The sequence below is a fragment of the Canis lupus genome, chromosome 28 (assembly GCF_003254725.2).
Source record: "Canis lupus dingo isolate Sandy chromosome 28, ASM325472v2, whole genome shotgun sequence".
Lineage (NCBI taxonomy): Eukaryota > Metazoa > Chordata > Mammalia > Carnivora > Canidae > Canis > Canis lupus.
In genome coordinates, this window is record NC_064270.1 from 25,211,732 (window position 1) to 25,228,271 (window position 16,540).

Here is a 16,540-nt window from a genome sequence, read left to right on the forward strand (position 1 = left end):
AACCTGGGTATCCAGGATCATACCCTGGGCCCAAGGCAGGTGCTCAAATGCTGAGCCACTCAGGCGTCCTATACGTTTTTTAAAATTAGAAGTCTGTCCACTGAAAAGGCCTGGAATATCATTCAACATAATGCACACCCTTTTTTTTCTCCATCATTTCTAAGTATATTTTCCCACAAAAAGTCACTTGGACTCCCCTTGTAAAATCAAGGGCAGATTCTTAGTCTGGGGCAGGAAAGGTGCAAGAAAATCTAAGACATGTTGGTTTTATCAGAAAGCAAAGAAGAAAAATAATAGTTGTGTCAAAGACTCAGGAGCCAATTCAAAAGTGTGCCCACCGGCCAAAAGACAATATAGCATTAAAAAACTAATAGCAATTGAGACTCCTCTACTATGTCAAAAATTAAGGTGTATTGGGATTCCCTGGGTGGCTCAGCGGTTTGGCGCCAGCCTTTGGCCCAGGGCATGATCCTGGAGTCCTGGAATCAAGTCCCACATCAGGCTCCTTACATGGAGCCTGCTTCTCCCTCTGCCTGTGTCTCTGCCTCTCTCTCTCTCTCTCTCTCTCTCTCTCTCTCTGTGTGTGTGACATAAATAATAAAGAAAAATTAAAAAAAAGAATCATCACAGTCTGAAAAGTAAAAGAATCAAGCATCATAACTTTCTGTTACAAACTGAATCTCACTCGGAAAGTCAATGTGGAAAGGTTATTTAAAGAATTCCAGATAATAAATGCAGAAAATAGACTACCAGGAATTTGCAACCCCTTTGAAGTAATGGATCTAGGATCGAAAGGATCCGACTGTGGCATTGTAAATGTCAATATCCCAAGGAGTGGGGCTGAGATTGGAGGTGCATTTGGAGGAGAAAAGCACACTGGTGGTGGTCGGGAGTCCGGGAGTGATGCCTGGAAACAGTACATGAAGAGATCCACTTGTACTATCAACTACAGTAAGGACCTTCCTCTGGCTCAAGGAATCAAGTTTCAATAAAGGTGACGGTAAATCAGCATTACTTCAAGTCTTCTAGGCATTCTTGCAGTTCTTTGTTCTGAAGAAGACGAAGAAAATTAAGATTTGCCCTGAATAAATGCATCATTTTGATTAAAAAAAAAATGGATCATCAGAGAGTCTAGAATCATTAGACAAAAAGCCAGTGGAAAACTTTATAATGGATCGATGGGGCTGACAACACTGGAACCTGTTATATGAATTTTAATAATTCCCCGAAGAGAAACAATGAGATATTAAGTATCTTCTGATGTGATGCACTAGAGGAACACAATACCACCTGTGAAGTATTCTTGCCACAGGGGATATGCTCAAAATTTAAGAAAAACTGCCATTACTTCAACATATAAATTGTAAGAAAGGGATTAAAAGGAAATCTCTTTTTAAAATACATCACTGAATACAAAATAGGATCTTGCTTGGAGCCTGACTTGAGCATACCAATTATTAAAAATCATCTGAGACTCTGGAAATTTTAAATATTAATGATATTAAGAAATTGTTAAAGGTGGAATAAGTTTTGATGATGTTTTTTAAAGTTATGATCTTTGAAAGATACATATGTATAAAGATACAATGTCCCAAAAAGTAAAAGTGATTAAAAAAACCCAAATAAATAAAAATAACCCCACATTGATGGGAATATGTCAAAGGATAACAAGAGCCAACTAAAAGAGCTCCCAATGGCCAAAGTTGGAAAAATTTGAGCAAGGAAATAAGGTAGTGTTGGATTACAACCCAAAGCATAAAATAAACACCAGTTCATACTAATATATTTACAGTATATATGGTCATATATATAACGGAGAAGAGACAAATCTCCCATGCAAACAAATATGAAATAATTCCAATATCCAGCCCTCAAAGAGGGGGAGCATAACTTCTTTCTTAGGTGTAAACTGTGTTTAATGACTTCCTACCAAAGTATATAATAGGCAAAGGGAGGGAAAACGCAACTAACTTTAGAAACTGAAGAACACCAGTCAGGTGGTGGTGTCTTGAGCATGTTTTAAAGGTGTGTGTAAAAAAAAATAAAAAATAAAAAATAAATTAATTAATTAAAAAAATAAAGGTGTGTGTAAAAGTTGTGTCTTTCCACAATGTCAGCTTTATTCAATCATAAAATACGGTTAGTACAATAGCAAGCAGGTTCAGGATTCTAAACTCAATGACATTTCACTATGTATTTAACTTGGCTTCATATACATCACACAAAGTACAATACAAAGTTATGCAACAAACAAGATACAATAAGGGTAAGAAGTTAATGAAACAAAGCAAGTCAGTCTGTGAGCACAGTTAAGATGAGGACTTGGTCAGGTGTGGGCCAGCTCTAGGCACTTACTGCTTAATGTTTAAAAAGTGGAGGAGCTTTATTATGTTGGGAGATCAATCAGGCAGTCTTCAGCAGCAGTTGCCTTTTGATGTGGTCAGATGAGGAAGGGTCAGCACTCAGAGAGTCTGGCAGTTTGCTGCAGAAATCCTCCCTTTTTACAGTTTATTTACTTATGTATTTATGTATTTATTACTTTTTTTTCCTTTTTACAGTTTAATCAGTCTTGAGCTTTGCAGGCCTCTTTTGGTTCTAGTGATTAATCAGCTCCTAGTTCTTCCAGGCCTTATGGGTTATTAGTCCTTAGTACTCCCAGTCTATACTAGTTTTGGTGATATCTGGTCATAGTTGCTTTTCTGATTATGTCACTACTTGACACGAGGGACACCATCTTGCTCCCTACAGGTGGAAAACATCAACTGTTATGAATCATGTACTTGATACGGTACTATACAGATGGCACTTTACCTCTATAGCCTTCCTTCCAAAAACCCCTTACCTCTAGTCTTATCATGAGAAAAACCTCAAACTCCAACAGTGGGGCATCTTACAAAATACCTGACAAGTATTTCTGGAATCTATCAAGATCATCAAAACAGGGAAAGTCTGAAAAACTGCCATAGCCAAGAAAAGCCTAAGGAGACATGACAACTAAATGTAATAATGTGGTATCCTGAATGGAATTCTGGCTCTGGAGAACAATAGGTAAAGCCTCCAGAAATCTACATAAACTCTGGACTTTAGTAATAATGTATCAATATTGGTTCCTTCTCATAGTTAATGTATCCTACAATGAAATATGAATAATAGAGGAACCCGGGTGTGGTTAATGTGGGGAAACTCTGCGCCCTCTTCTCAATTTATTCTGTGAATCTAATACTGTTCTTAAAAAAAAAAATCTATTACAAAGAAAAAAAGATGCAGGCCAGAAATTGCTTCCGAACAACGGGAACAATGTGTTTTGAAGTATAGACGCGAGCAAGACTGATGCTGGTGAATTGACAATGTTGAAATTAGGTGGTTAAGTTTTTCTCTTGACTTTGAAAGGTTCCTAGTCCAAAAAAAAAAAAAGAGGAAAGGAAAGGAAAGAAGGAAGAAAGAAAGAAAAGAAAGAAGAAAGAAAAGAAAAAAGAAAGGAAGGAAGGAAGGAAAGAAAAGAAAGAAAGAAAGAAAGAAAGAAAGAAAGAAGAAAGAAAGAAAGGAAAGAAAGAAAGAAAGAAAGAAAGAAGAGAGAAAGAAAGAAAAGAAAGAAAGAAAGAAAGAAAGAAAGAAAGAAAGAAAGAAAGAAAGAAAGAAAGAAAGAAGAAAGAAAAAAGAAAGTTTTACAAATATTTGAGCAGCATCAATAGAACCAGGTGCCCGTAGTCAGGGGGAAAGTGATCACCTGTGCTTAGTTTCCAGGCGGAGGTAGATTAATTTGGGAAGCCTTGTAAGATGTTAAGTGGTTAATGCAACCCAAGTGACCATTGCAGAGAGTGTGCGTCTTTGCGCTCAAAACTCGCCCCCGGCATCGGCAGGGCCACGTACCTGGGAGCAGCCCCGGGAGCTCTGCGCCCCGTTCTCTGGGCGGAGGAACTCGGAGCGCGCAGCCCTGGGGCACAGCGCGGAGGCCGCAGCGCGCGGAGGGCGCGCGAGGGCCTCGCAGGGCGCACGTGGGCGCGGACTGCGCAGGCGCGGCGCTGGCGCGGGGCTGGCCCGTGGAGGCGAGGTGAGCGCGGGGAGCGCCTCCGGCCGGCGAGGCTGCAGGGCCCGGGGCGGGCGCCACCACGGCCGGGCTGCAGAGGCGGCGCGGGGTCAGCGGCCCTCCTGCCTCGTACCAGGTCAGGGTTCCTAGGCGCGTGGGGCGCGGGGAGTGGAAGGGGCTGCGTGAGGGCTGCGGGGCTTCGGTCGTTGGGCCCCGGACGTTGGGCGCCGGACGTTGGGGTCGGGCGTTGAGGTCGGGCGTTGAGCGGGCACCGGGGGCCTGGAAGTGGGAGACAGGATGGAAGGGAGGAGCCCTTGGAGCCGGGGCTGGGAAGGGCAGGCCTAGGGTTGGAGGTTGTGGTGGGGGAGGGGCGAAAGGAAAAAGAACTGAGCCCCCTGGGCCTGGGGGGGGGGGGCAGTGGGGAGGGCAGGGGGGGCCTGTCGCAGGCTTGGAAAATATTTTGTACTTCCAGGCATGACTTTGCAAAGCGTGAACGTCCGCTGGCATCCCACCAGAGGAGCTCTTTGCGCTCTTGTCCCTGAAAGAAACTAGTTTGTGGATTCGGTCAGTGCTTGCGTTTTAACTCAGCTGCAGTGCAAACAACACTAGCACTTAATAGTGTCCTTAACTTCCTACCTTCTGTAGGAAAGGCAGATGCAGCACGGCTTTAGCTAGATACGGTAAGCTGGCTCTGGTTCATTTTGCAAGTGTTTGTAGCGTGTCTGCTGCTGTGTGCCAGTCGGATATTTTTTACTTGGGTTCCTGCTATAAATATGCTGGCCCTGTTTGGCCTCTGGAGTAGGAGAGGATGCTTCTAGTTCCCTTGTTGAGTCCTCCAGATACTGCATGGGAAAGGACCCGGATTCTCAGCTCAGCTGTGCAAGAGCGCCCGCCCTGGTGGGGTTTGGCAAGTTCCTCCACCTGCTCAGGTCTCCCTTACTTACGTGGACGAATAAAGGAAATAGGAATATTTTATTTTTTATTATTATTTTTCAGGAATACTTTAATCCTCATTATTTCAGTGTGCCAAAGTAGTTACACATGAGTGGAGGAAATTCTTTGTGGGAATGGCAATAAAAGTAAAGTTTGAAATGCTAGCTGCCTCTTAAGAACTTAGTAAGCACCAGCTGCTGTGCTAAGTAGTTTACATACATTCTTGAATTTAATCATCACAGTTAAGTGTTATGAGGAAGTTACTAAGATTGGGCCGCATTTTACAGAAACTCAAACCGAGAAAGATGAAGTGTTTTTTTTTTTTTTTTTTTTTTTTTTTTTTGCCTCAGATAACATAGCTGAATGAGGAAGATGAGACTCTGCTTACATTTGGGTATGACCCATTTTAAAGCTCACGTGTTGCTGAACCTTTGAGCTCCATAGCTTTAAAACTGAATGCTTCCATAGGTGTGGGATTTGATAAGTTCTTTATAGATTTTGGATACCAGCCCCATGTCTGATAAAGCATTTGCAAATATCTTTTCCCATTCTTGTTTTTGTCGATTATTTCTTTTGCTGTGCAAAAAGCTTTTTATCTTAAAAGATAAATGAACTATTGGACTTAGTTCATTTCTGCCTCTGTTTCCCTTGCCTTTGGAGACGTATCTAGTAAGTTGCTGTGGCTCAGGTCACAGAGATTGCTGCCTGTGTTCTGTAGGATTTTGAAGATTCCTATCTCACATTTGTCTTTCATGCATTTTGAGCCTATTTTTGTGTATGCAGTTTCATCCTGCATGTGGCTGTCCAATTTTTCCAACACCGTTTGTTGAAGAGACCATCTTTTTTCCTTTGGATATTCTTTCCTGTTTTGTCGAAGATGAGTTGACCATAGAGTTGAGGGTCCATTTCTGGGTTCTCATTCTGTTTCATTGATTAATGTGTCTGTTTTAGTGCCAGGACCATACTGTGTTGATGATTACAGCTTTGTAATGTAGCTTGAAGTCTGCAATATAGTTTGTGATGCATTCAGCTTTGGTTTTCTTTTTCAACATTCCTTGGCTATTCGGGATCTTTTCTGGTTCCATAAAAATTTTAGGATAATTTGTTCAGCTCTGGGAAAAATGTTAATGGTATTTTGATAGGAATTGCATTGAATGTGTAGATTGCTCTAGGTAGATATTTGTTCTTCCAATCCATGAGCATGGAACGTTTTTCCATTTCTTTGTGTCTTCCTCAATTTCTCTAATAAGTGTTCTATAGTTTTCAGAGTACAGATCCTTTACCTCTTCGGTTAGCAGCAATGTCCACAATAGCAAACTATGGAGAGAGCCCAGATGTCCATTGACATTTGAATGGATAAAGAAGATGTGGGAGGTGTGCGTGTGTATGTATATACATATATATGTGCAGTGGAATATTAACCATCAAAAAAAGAAATCCTGCCATTGGATCAAACTACAGGGTATTATGTTAGTGAAATAAGTGAATCAGAGAAAAATAATTATGCTTTCACTCATGTGGAATTTAAGAAACAGAACAGGAGCATAGGTGAAGGGAGGCGAAAAAAATAGAACAAGGTGAAATCAAAGAGGGAGACAAACCATAAAACACCCTGAACCATAGGAAGCAAACTGAGGATTGCCAGGTTAGGTGTTAGGGGGATGAGGTAACTGGGTGATGGGCATTAAGGAGGGCACGTGATATGAGAGCTGGGTGTTATATGCAACTGATGAATCACTGAACTCTACCTCTGAAACTAATAATACACTATATGTTAATTGAATTTAAATAAAAAAAATAAAAACCTCAATGAACTGAATGTTTCCTTTGAGTAGCCATTCTCACTGAATGCGTGTGGTTACCAGAAAAACAAAAAACATTAGAGAAGAAAAAAAATCATAGCTAAGTGTCTGCTACAAGTACTTTTGGTAGTAAAAGAATTAACTCACCATGGTAAAAATTAACTTTAGCTTCTAGTCTTCTGGGAAAGAAGGAGAAGCCTTACAGTCACTGGTTGCAGGTGTATCCTGGGATGCTTTTGACCAGATGGAGGAGGGGGAACAGGATTCCAAGGGAGTAAAAGACAGGGTTTGCCCCTTAGCTTCATGTTTTGTTGGTGTCAAATCATGAAGCACAGAACAAAAGTCAAGACCTTATTTTTGCCTGTAGAACTATGATAGTTACTTCCATTCCACTGGTCTTTTATTACATCAGTGATTCCTTTAACATGAAGAAATTTGGGGACCCTCCTAATTAACCTCTTATGTTAAATAACTAATCATTGTGGATTTGGGGATAAGTATTCATCACCAGTAGCATGTAAAAAAATAGTAGATTGTATATGGGGGAACTGTTTTAAAACTGAGTAGGATTAGCCTATGAGGTATCATGACTCTTGCAGCAATGTCTGTAACACCCCTATACCTGTATACCAGAAGGAAGCAGCCCAAGGTGGGAAAGCACAGCATTATGGAATAGTGTCTGCCCATTCCAGATTCAGATATGCCCAGTGGCTGACGTAGGATAAAGCCAAGCAGGGATCATTTCAATTTCTTACAGGTGTTTAATGTTGAAATACATTTTAGAATTCAGAGGACTGTAAATCAAAAGAAAAAAAAAGGCAATTTTTATGTGATAATAAACACATTTTAAAATTCCAAGAGAGGGGTGTGATCCTGGAGACCCGGGATTGAGTCCCACGTCAGGTTCCCTGCATGGAGCCTGCTTCTCCCTCTGCCTGTGTCTCTGCCTCTCTCTCTCTGTATCTCTCATGAATAAATAAATAAAATCTTTAAAAAACAATTCCAAAAGATGTTAGGTTAACTGCAAGTTTTATGTATACTCACAGTAGTCCTGGCTGCTATTCCAGAAGCTGGTGCATAAGGGGAAATAGTGTTCAAAGTAAGGGGTAGTATAATGATTATTCCGATCGGCTGTTGGCTCACATCTGCAGTCCAGTGTTCAGTTAGGAGAAGGATGTCTATCTATGTGAGGGTTTCTAATGAACTAGAGAAAGTCCAGACTTGTGAGGACTCTCAAAGATGTTTATAAAAGCTGGTGAAGGACCTGGAGCAAAGTGGAAATGGTAGATATCTCAGATATTTGAAAGGTTATGGTTACAGGGCAGCAACAGGAGTCAGTCAATTGGGAAGTGAACGATTTTATAAAAATGCAGTACAGTTGGCTGTCTAAAATTGAAGTCATAAGCTTCTAGCTATAGAACAGGTCTACATGTCTATTTGCCCTGGGCGTTGTAATGAAAATTCCTGAATAGGGTGAGGCAAGTGAGGTGTCTTTCTAACCTACATATTCCACTCTAGGTGGAGCTTCTTTTAAGCTTAAATCTTTTTTATTTGGTGCTTAAACTTCTGCATTGGGTTTAAGACTGATTTTGGGTTTTTTTCTGAGTCAAACTTAATTACTAATTTTTGGACTTTGGAGGAGTGGATGTAAGACTTGAAATTCTGCTATTAAATTGGAGAAAACCTCATAAGGTGATGTAATTCTCTATTTAAGATTGCCACATGTAACTTTAGACTGTGAATTTCATTTTCACTCTCCAGATTGTCATGAAAACAGTGCAATAATGCACTTTAAATAGTTTCATCATATAATTATCTTTTTAATGCCTCATTGTACAAAACACTATGTTAGGTGCTATGGGAAACCAGGGTTTTTGTTGTTAATGTTTTTAGTGAGACCTGGTTCCTGCACAAGCTACTTAAAATCTAGCATGTAGACATAACTATCTATGGCTATGATACAGGATAGAAAGCTGTGAATTGCCTTTCCATCAGCCTTACTGAATAAAGACAAAGGAAAAGCTATTTCAAGAGTTACATGTTGAGGGTCCCAATGGTGTCTTGAAGAGGACTATACCCTAATTTTGTGTGTGTGTGGTTTTTTTTTAAGATTTATTTATTTATTTATCATAGAGAGAGAGGCAGAGACACAGGAGGAGGGAGAAGCAGGCTCCATGCCGGGAGCCCGACGCGGGACTCGATCCCTGGACTCCAGGATCGCGCCCTGGACCAAAGGCAGGCGCTAAACCGCTGAGCCACCCAGGGATCCCCTGATTTTGTGGTTTTAATATTACTTAGTCCTTTACTTGGTTTATTTTTTTAAAGATTTTATTTATTCATGAGAGATAAAGAGGCAGAATCATAGGCAGAAGGAGAAGCAGACTTCCTGTGGGGAGAGCCTGATGTGGGACTCCATCCCAGGGCCCCAGGATCACGACCTGAGCCAAAGGCAGAGGCTCAACCACTGAGTCACCCAGGTGTCCCCTTTACTTGGTTTGAAATTAACAACACTTAAGGGAAAATAGCTTACTTTAAATGTAATATTAATATTTTAGTCTTTAAAATGCCTTTTTCTATAAAAGTAATCTTTAAACACTTGGAAAATGAAAAAAGACTGTAAAAAAGATTCATCAGCCTACTTACCCATTAACACTAGTTGTTATTTAAAATTTAATGTATTTCATTGGTCTTGCTTACATGGAGAGGTTTTCTTTTTTTGTAGTTATTCTGAAAATAGTGTTTCTGATTTTCTTCATTTCTATTCTAACATATTGTATAATTTTGAAAACTAGGATTCTAAATGGTAGTGTTAATATTCTCTCTAGTAGAGATATCACAGTTAACCTTTTTCTTCAATTTTTCTTTTACTATATTAAATAGGATCTTTAGATATTCAGGATTATTATTATTTTTGATGAGGGGCAGGGTGGAGGGGCAGAGGGACAGGGAGAGAGAGAATCTTAAGTAGGCTTCATGCCCCAGGAGCTCCATCTCACAACCCTGAGATCATGACCTGAGCGGAAATCAAGAGTTGGACACTTAACCAACCAAGCCACCCAGGCACCCCGATTTTAATGGGATGATTTCTAGATGTAGAGTTACCAGATGAGTAGCTAGGAACATTTTTAAGAATACACATATACCTGAGGTGACTGGGTGGCATGATCCGTTAAGTGTCCAACTCTTGGTTGCATCTCAGGTGGTGAGATCCAGCCCCTTGTCGAACTCCCTGTCAAGTGTGAGGTCTGCTTAAGGTTATCCCTCTCCCTCTGCCCTTTGTGTGCTCTCTCTCTCTTGCATGTGCTCTCTCAAGAAAATAAAAAGAATACATGTATACCTTAAGTGTATATATCTATCGGGCTCCTCGGTGGCTCAGTCGAGTGTCTACTTTCGGCTCAGGTCAGGATCCCAGGGTCCTGGGATCTAGCCCTGTATCCTGCTTTTTGCTCCGTGAGGAGCCTGTTTCTCCCTCTCCCTGCTGTTCCTGCTGCTTGTGTGTACACATGTGCTCTCTAGCAAATAAAATTTAAATATATATATATATATCTATAGACGTGCAGATGTGTGTATGTATATCCAAACTGTCTTCCCATAAGAACATATTTATATTCCCTGCAATGAGTGTCCATTTTACTTTCCAAAGATTTTTATCTATTTTTTCAAAGATTTTATTTATTTGAGAGAGAAGGAGCATGAGCAGAGAGGAGGGGAGAGGGAGAGGGAGAAGCAGGCTCCCTGCTTGGCAGGGAGCCTCATTTGGGGCTCTATCCCAGGACCCGAGGATCATGACCTGAGCTGAAGGCAGATACTTAATCAACTAAGACACCCAGGTGCCCCTAAGGCACCCAGGTGCCTCTCTCATTTATTTGAAAGAGAGCCTGTGCATGAGAGGGATGGGAGGAGGAAGGGAGGGAGGGAGACAATCTCAAGCCAACTCTGCCCTGAGCATGGAGCTCAACACAGGGCTCAATCTCATAACCCTGAGATCATGACCCGAGTTGAAGTCAAGAGTTGGTCACTTAACTGACTGCCGCCCAGGCTCCCTGATGGTGTCCCTCTTAATTACACCCATGCTGAGCAGAAAATAATAGTCATTTAATTTGAAATTTTTTTATTACAGATGATGTTGAATATTTTCCCCATATGTTTATCAAGTAATCTTCATGTTTTGTGCATTCTGTTCATGCCTCTTGCTCACATTTTAGTGGTATCTGTATCAATTGGGCTGCAAATAGCAGAAAACTTATGGGTTTATTTGATGCCACAGTGAGTCTATGCATAGACAGATCAGGGCTGGTGTAGCAACTCGAGGACACTGCCAGAGACACCAGGTGCTCTTTTTGGTTCTCCTATCCTTAAGGTGTGCTCTCTTCCTTTTTGTTTATTGCTTCCTGATTGTGTTACAGGAAGAAAGGGGCAAATGCAGCCAAAAATGTTCCTGTTCATCAGGAAAGGACAGAGCTTTCTGAGAAATTCTGCTCAGGAGAATTGATTATGGGCAGTATTGTCTCTAACTCAAGCTGCTAAATCAGAGGTAGAAGATGGCCTTTGGGTCATATAGTCTGCTATAGTATCTGAATGTTTTTACTATTTATCCTTCTTTTTAAAAAATTTGATACTGCATTTTCTGTCTTTTGTTAATCTTTATTTTCTGGCTTATTTGCTGTTTTTTTGTGATTTTTGTTTTTTGTTTTTTGTGGGGTTTTTTGTTTTGTTTTCCGTAGTCATGTTTGATATTTCCTTTGTGATATTTTACCACCTTTAAAAAAAAAACAAACAAAACCCTTCACACACTAATGTGGTTGTTGTAGGCTGATTCTCTGGGAAACAAAACTTGAGATGGAGGTTTGTGTACTGTGGCAAGTGAATGTGTTTTGCATGGCATTAGTGTTTTTGGAGTTAGTTGAGGTGGCTTTTCTAGTCTAGTGTATGCCCAGTGTTGGAAAAATGAATGTTGTTGATTGTATTGGTCCCTACTAGATCAAGTTTATTGTGGTACTAAAATATCACCACTTGTTTTCTGTTGACAACTGTCTAAGGCATGTGTGTCCTCACTGTGGACTGAATTTCTCCTCTTTCACTTTGTTTTATAGATCTGGGGACATTGGCTGCTCTCTCTCCTCCAGTAGTCATCAACATAAAAAAATCTTTGTCCCAATTGAGTTCTGTTTTATCAGTTATTAATATTAGTATTCCATCTTTTTTGGTTATTTACATAGCACATGTTTTAGTTGTTATTTCCAAGCTTGCCATATCATTTTGTTTTATTTGTGCTGCTTGTGTGTAACATCTAGCAGGATGTTTTTCTCCCTAAGTCTTTTTCTCTTTTGAGACTAAATCATTGATAACTGGATTACTTGGGTTTGGTTCTGTCATCTTACTTGTTTTCCATTGACCATACTTGGATTTTTTTCCTGTTAGTCTGAGTTTTTTTTCTGTAATTTTAAAATTATGCATTGTTTTGTTTTGGTAGTTACCCTAATATTTTAATGCACATTCTTTGTATTTCTTTTACAGAGTCTGGAGTTACTCAGTATTCTTAACCCCACCAGTTTTCCCCTAGAAGTTATTTTCCTTTTGTAACTTCACAGTATTTCTTGCTCACTGCGCCCAACATTCTCATTCTCACTCACTTTGAATCTTTGGTGTAGGTGTGTTCATTGCCACACGTGCTTTTCCTGAGCTGCAGGGTCTCCCACCATAACTGCCTGTCTACAGACCTTCAATTAGGGATTTTCCCAAGATCTGGCCCACTGAGAGTTCCATACCTTTGAGTGTGCCTGTGCATTTCTTTATTATTTCACTCTCTTTTCTGTATTGTCATGGATTAGGCTAGACCTAATTTAAATTGAGAAATTAGAAGAAAATTTTAGGACACCAGGAAGAAGGATGTTTTTGCTATTTGTTCATCTTCTATTTATTTATTTATGAATTAATTAATTAATGAGAGACAGAGACACAGGTAGAGGGAGAAGCAGACTCCACGCAGGGAGCCCGATGTGGGACTCGATCTCAGGACTCCGGGACCACACTCTGGGCCGAAGGCAGACGCCCAACTGCTGAGCCACCTAGTCATCCCTGTCTTCCCTTTAAAACAATGTTAAATCACTTTTAGATACTATGTATTCCAGTTTAGTTTTCTGTGGCTCTTTTATTTTAATTTTTTCCCCCTGAGCAGTTTTGGGACAATAGGCAGTTTTACCTGCTGCCTACAGACAAAGCTGTAGGTCACAACCTCAGAAAAGTTGTTTGTCTGCTTTTATTACTTCCCTTGGGCAGGACACTTAGTATTCTTTAAGAGTAATAGAAAAACAAGCTAGCATAGGGTCTGGATAGAGGTTTCTCAAAGGCAATTTGTAACAATACATGTACCTTATTTTCAGAGAAAGGTGCATAAAGTTAGGTCTTTAAAAGCAGTAGCTACAAGTTATAATTTATGGAAGCTCAGCTGGAGATTATCAAAGCAAAGGACTTGGGAAAAACAGACCAAACAGGGGTCAGCTGAGGCAAACCCTAAGGGATGACTGGGAAGGAAGGAGTTTACCAGGCCAATGAGGAAGAGAGAGGGCACTGGGGAGCTGGATTCAGCGTATACAAGATCTTAGTGTTGAAAGTAGGAGTCGTAGAGGGATTCTGGAAGGCTAGAAAGGTAGGTGATGACCTGATGAAGACAATACCCTCTATTGTATTTCACCATTAAGTTGCATGCTCTGGGTTGGAAATATTTCTTTTAAAACATGAAAGTCCTTTTTTATTCCTGTTGTTTGAAAAGCTTTTTAAAGTAAAAAATGGTATCGAACTCTGAGATTACTCTTTTGATGTCTCTTGTGTTAGCCTTTTGTCTGTGGTTGAATTGTGTGAAACTTGGGAGTTTATACTTACCAATAGAGAATCATTCTGTTTGTGTCTTTAGGCCAGGCTGTGATATCATGGTTACCTCTGCTTTGGAATTATTCATGAGCATTACTTGTTACATAAAAAGAAATCACCTGGGCCTGCAGTGCTTCTACTTTTGTCATTAAAAATTGCCTTTTAAATACACTTCTTCCCATAGACTTCTGTGAATGTTAAATTGCCACATAATATGATCTCAAGAAATAATTTGGAGGCATCTACGTGTAAAATGACAGAGCCATTTAATTTCGAGAAAAATGAAAACCAACTTCCAGCACCTGATTCTTTAAGAAGTCCTGGAGGACATGCTAACCACCCTAATTTCCGGTTGAAAAGCCCAGAGAATGGAAATAAAAACAATTTTTTGCTTTGTGAGCAAACCAAACAGTATTTGGCTAGTCAAGCAGACAGTTCAGTATCTTCAAACCCTAACAGCATCAGTGGAGAGGTGGTTGGATCCAAAGGAGATAGGAAGACGTCAGCAGGTGAGTGAAAACTATAGGCTTACTAATTCTTGAGTCTGATAATTTCTTTGGCTTATCACAGGTATATAATCACACATCCGTGGGCTATTAACAGAACAACTAAATGGCTACCGTACAGTATTTGCATTTAAAGATTTAGAAAAGCCACATGCCAAATAGCTTCCTTTGACTAGTTTCATCACAAAAAGGATTTAGGAGAAGAGAATGTTTACAGATGAGCTTTCTCCCCACAGTGGGAGAACTAACTCTACTAGGGATATAAAAAGGACATACTATGGCTTTTTAAAGATTGGCCGTATTTTTAAAATGCTGTACAAATTATATGCATACAGTAGCTCACAAAGATATATGTAAGACGTTAAATTGTTTCATTAGATTTTTAAGAATTGTTCCTTTAGTCCTAATTCCAAAACCCTGGTTTTTAAGGAAGCTGGGCCTTCAGTGAATACATATATCAGATGGGATCTTTTAATGTAATGGTGATTGTAGTTCACTTGTGTGGCCCTTGGGCCTCTGGGGTTTCCTAAGAAAGGGGTCAAAACTGTTTTCCCAATAATATTAAAATATCATTGTGCTGACTTTACAGTGATGGTGCAGAAGCAAAGGTGAGTAAACCACTGATGCTTCATTAACTCCATTGTAGGTAGGGATACCTGCCTGGGCTAGTCATTGGTTTTTCATTGCTGTGAACTTGTAGTTAAGACAAAGCCAGAAATGCCTTTTTTAGGGATGTCCTTGACAGAACTCTAAGAATTATTACTAAATATTGATACTCGTTACAGTTTGGTATTTTGTGTAACACAATGGGAATTATCCCTACCTTCTGCTTTATAGGCAAGTATGAAAAGCATGTGTGTGATTGAGCTCTGAGCTATATGGAAACTTTTTGTTGAAACATCATTTTTACTTGAAAAGAATGATAAAGTTGGTTATTCAGATTTAGATATCTGGCATTCATTTTCTCAAAAATGAACAAAGTGAGGCTGTTACTTCAAGGAAAATACTTGATAGTATTTTGTTGCTAATGATAAAATTCAAGATTTCGAGCAAACATGAGAATTTCAGAAAACCCATTTCTGCCACTCCATAGTGACAGCTTTTCAATACTTAAACTTTTCTGGTGAGATGCAGTGGTGATCTTAACTAACACACATGATTTTTAAAATATTATATAATGAAATCATGAAATCTGTCCACATTTGAAGATCTGCATAACTCCGAGTTTCTTAGTCTTTTCCAAATGACCAATGCAGGATGCATAGTCATGCATGGGTAAAAATCCACTCAAAGTGCAGGATAAATCAGTGGATTCCAGTGTCACATTATGAACAAGTTTTAGGTTCCACATTGCAACTACCAATTAAACTATCACTTGAGTTTTGGCATGATGTTAAAGGAAAATATCTGTAATTATCTGAGAAGGCCATTAAATACTTCTTTTTGCAACTACGTATCTGTGAGAGGCCAGATTTTATTTTATGCTTCAACAAAGGCAACACAGAGGATTGAATGCAAAAGCAGGTATGTGAACCAACTACCATTAGTTATACCTAAAGAGATGTGTAAAAACATAAAACAATGATACTCAATTTTTTTTTTTTTTTTTTTTGCTTTGGAAAATGTAGTTGTTTTAAAAACCATGTCAATGTAATGCATTTATTTTTAAATGTATTTAATTTTTAAAAGTTTAAAATTTATCATTTTAATTTGTTTTTAACATTTTGGGGGGCACAGAGGGAATGAGAAAATCTTAAGCAGGCTCCATACCTAGCACAGAGCCCCACACAGCGTTCAGTCTCGGGACCCCTAAAATCATGACCTGAGCTAAAATTGGGAGTTGGATGCTTAACTGACTGACCCACCCAGATGGCCCTTAATTTCTGTATGTCTGTAATTACAGACATATTTCTATGTCTGTAAATATTAGTAAATATTTACAGACATAGACCATATAAATGAAATCTCTTTAAGGTTCTCAATTTCTAAGTGTATAAATGAGTCCAAGTTCAAAAAAGTCTGAGAACTTAGTGAATGGAGAAAAATTTACAGTAAGAGGAGTAGTAATTAAGTTTCAAACAAATCCTTATTTCTCATTAGGAAAATTAGGATGTTGCTTATTTCTAATGTAGGTTTAAGGCTATTTTGGTATAGCTTTCTTATTTGAATATCTAATTACAGTATTATACATTTTTCAGGAATAAAGTAATTTGCTTTTATGTTTTCTCTCTTCAGGAAACTCAGTGTCACCATTAAATGTTGGAAACAGTTCACCACCCAAAAAAGTAAATAATGTAAGATTTTTTTTTTCTATTTTGTGTTTTTGTTGGGTAAAAGATTCTAAGCATGTATTCTGTTAATGTAGAATTACTCAATTTTCAGATATTATTCAAGGTCAAGCT

General features: G+C 39.3%; 1 protein-coding gene and 1 long non-coding RNA gene across 2 annotated transcripts in view; one reads left to right on the plus strand and one right to left on the minus strand.

The window, feature by feature from the left end:
- Positions 1-693: 693 nt before the first annotated feature.
- On the minus strand, positions 694-3,864 carry LOC112672367 (uncharacterized). The gene is made up of 2 exons (XR_003144235.2): positions 3,728-3,864; positions 694-2,742 (listed from the first exon to the last, which is right to left on the minus strand). It is a non-coding gene; the product is annotated as an uncharacterized LOC112672367 (long non-coding RNA).
- A 191-nt stretch (positions 3,865-4,055) lies between these two features.
- Positions 4,056-16,540, plus strand: part of TDRD1 (tudor domain containing 1) — a gene marked incomplete at its 5' end in the record, with an annotated part of 53,329 nt that continues 40,844 nt past the window's right edge. The window contains 3 exons of the mRNA XM_025467291.3: positions 4,056-4,163; positions 13,817-14,141; positions 16,374-16,432. Coding sequence (XP_025323076.3) covers positions 4,056-4,163; positions 13,817-14,141; positions 16,374-16,432 — 492 coding nt within the window. The remainder of the gene's footprint in view (positions 4,164-13,816; positions 14,142-16,373; positions 16,433-16,540) is intronic.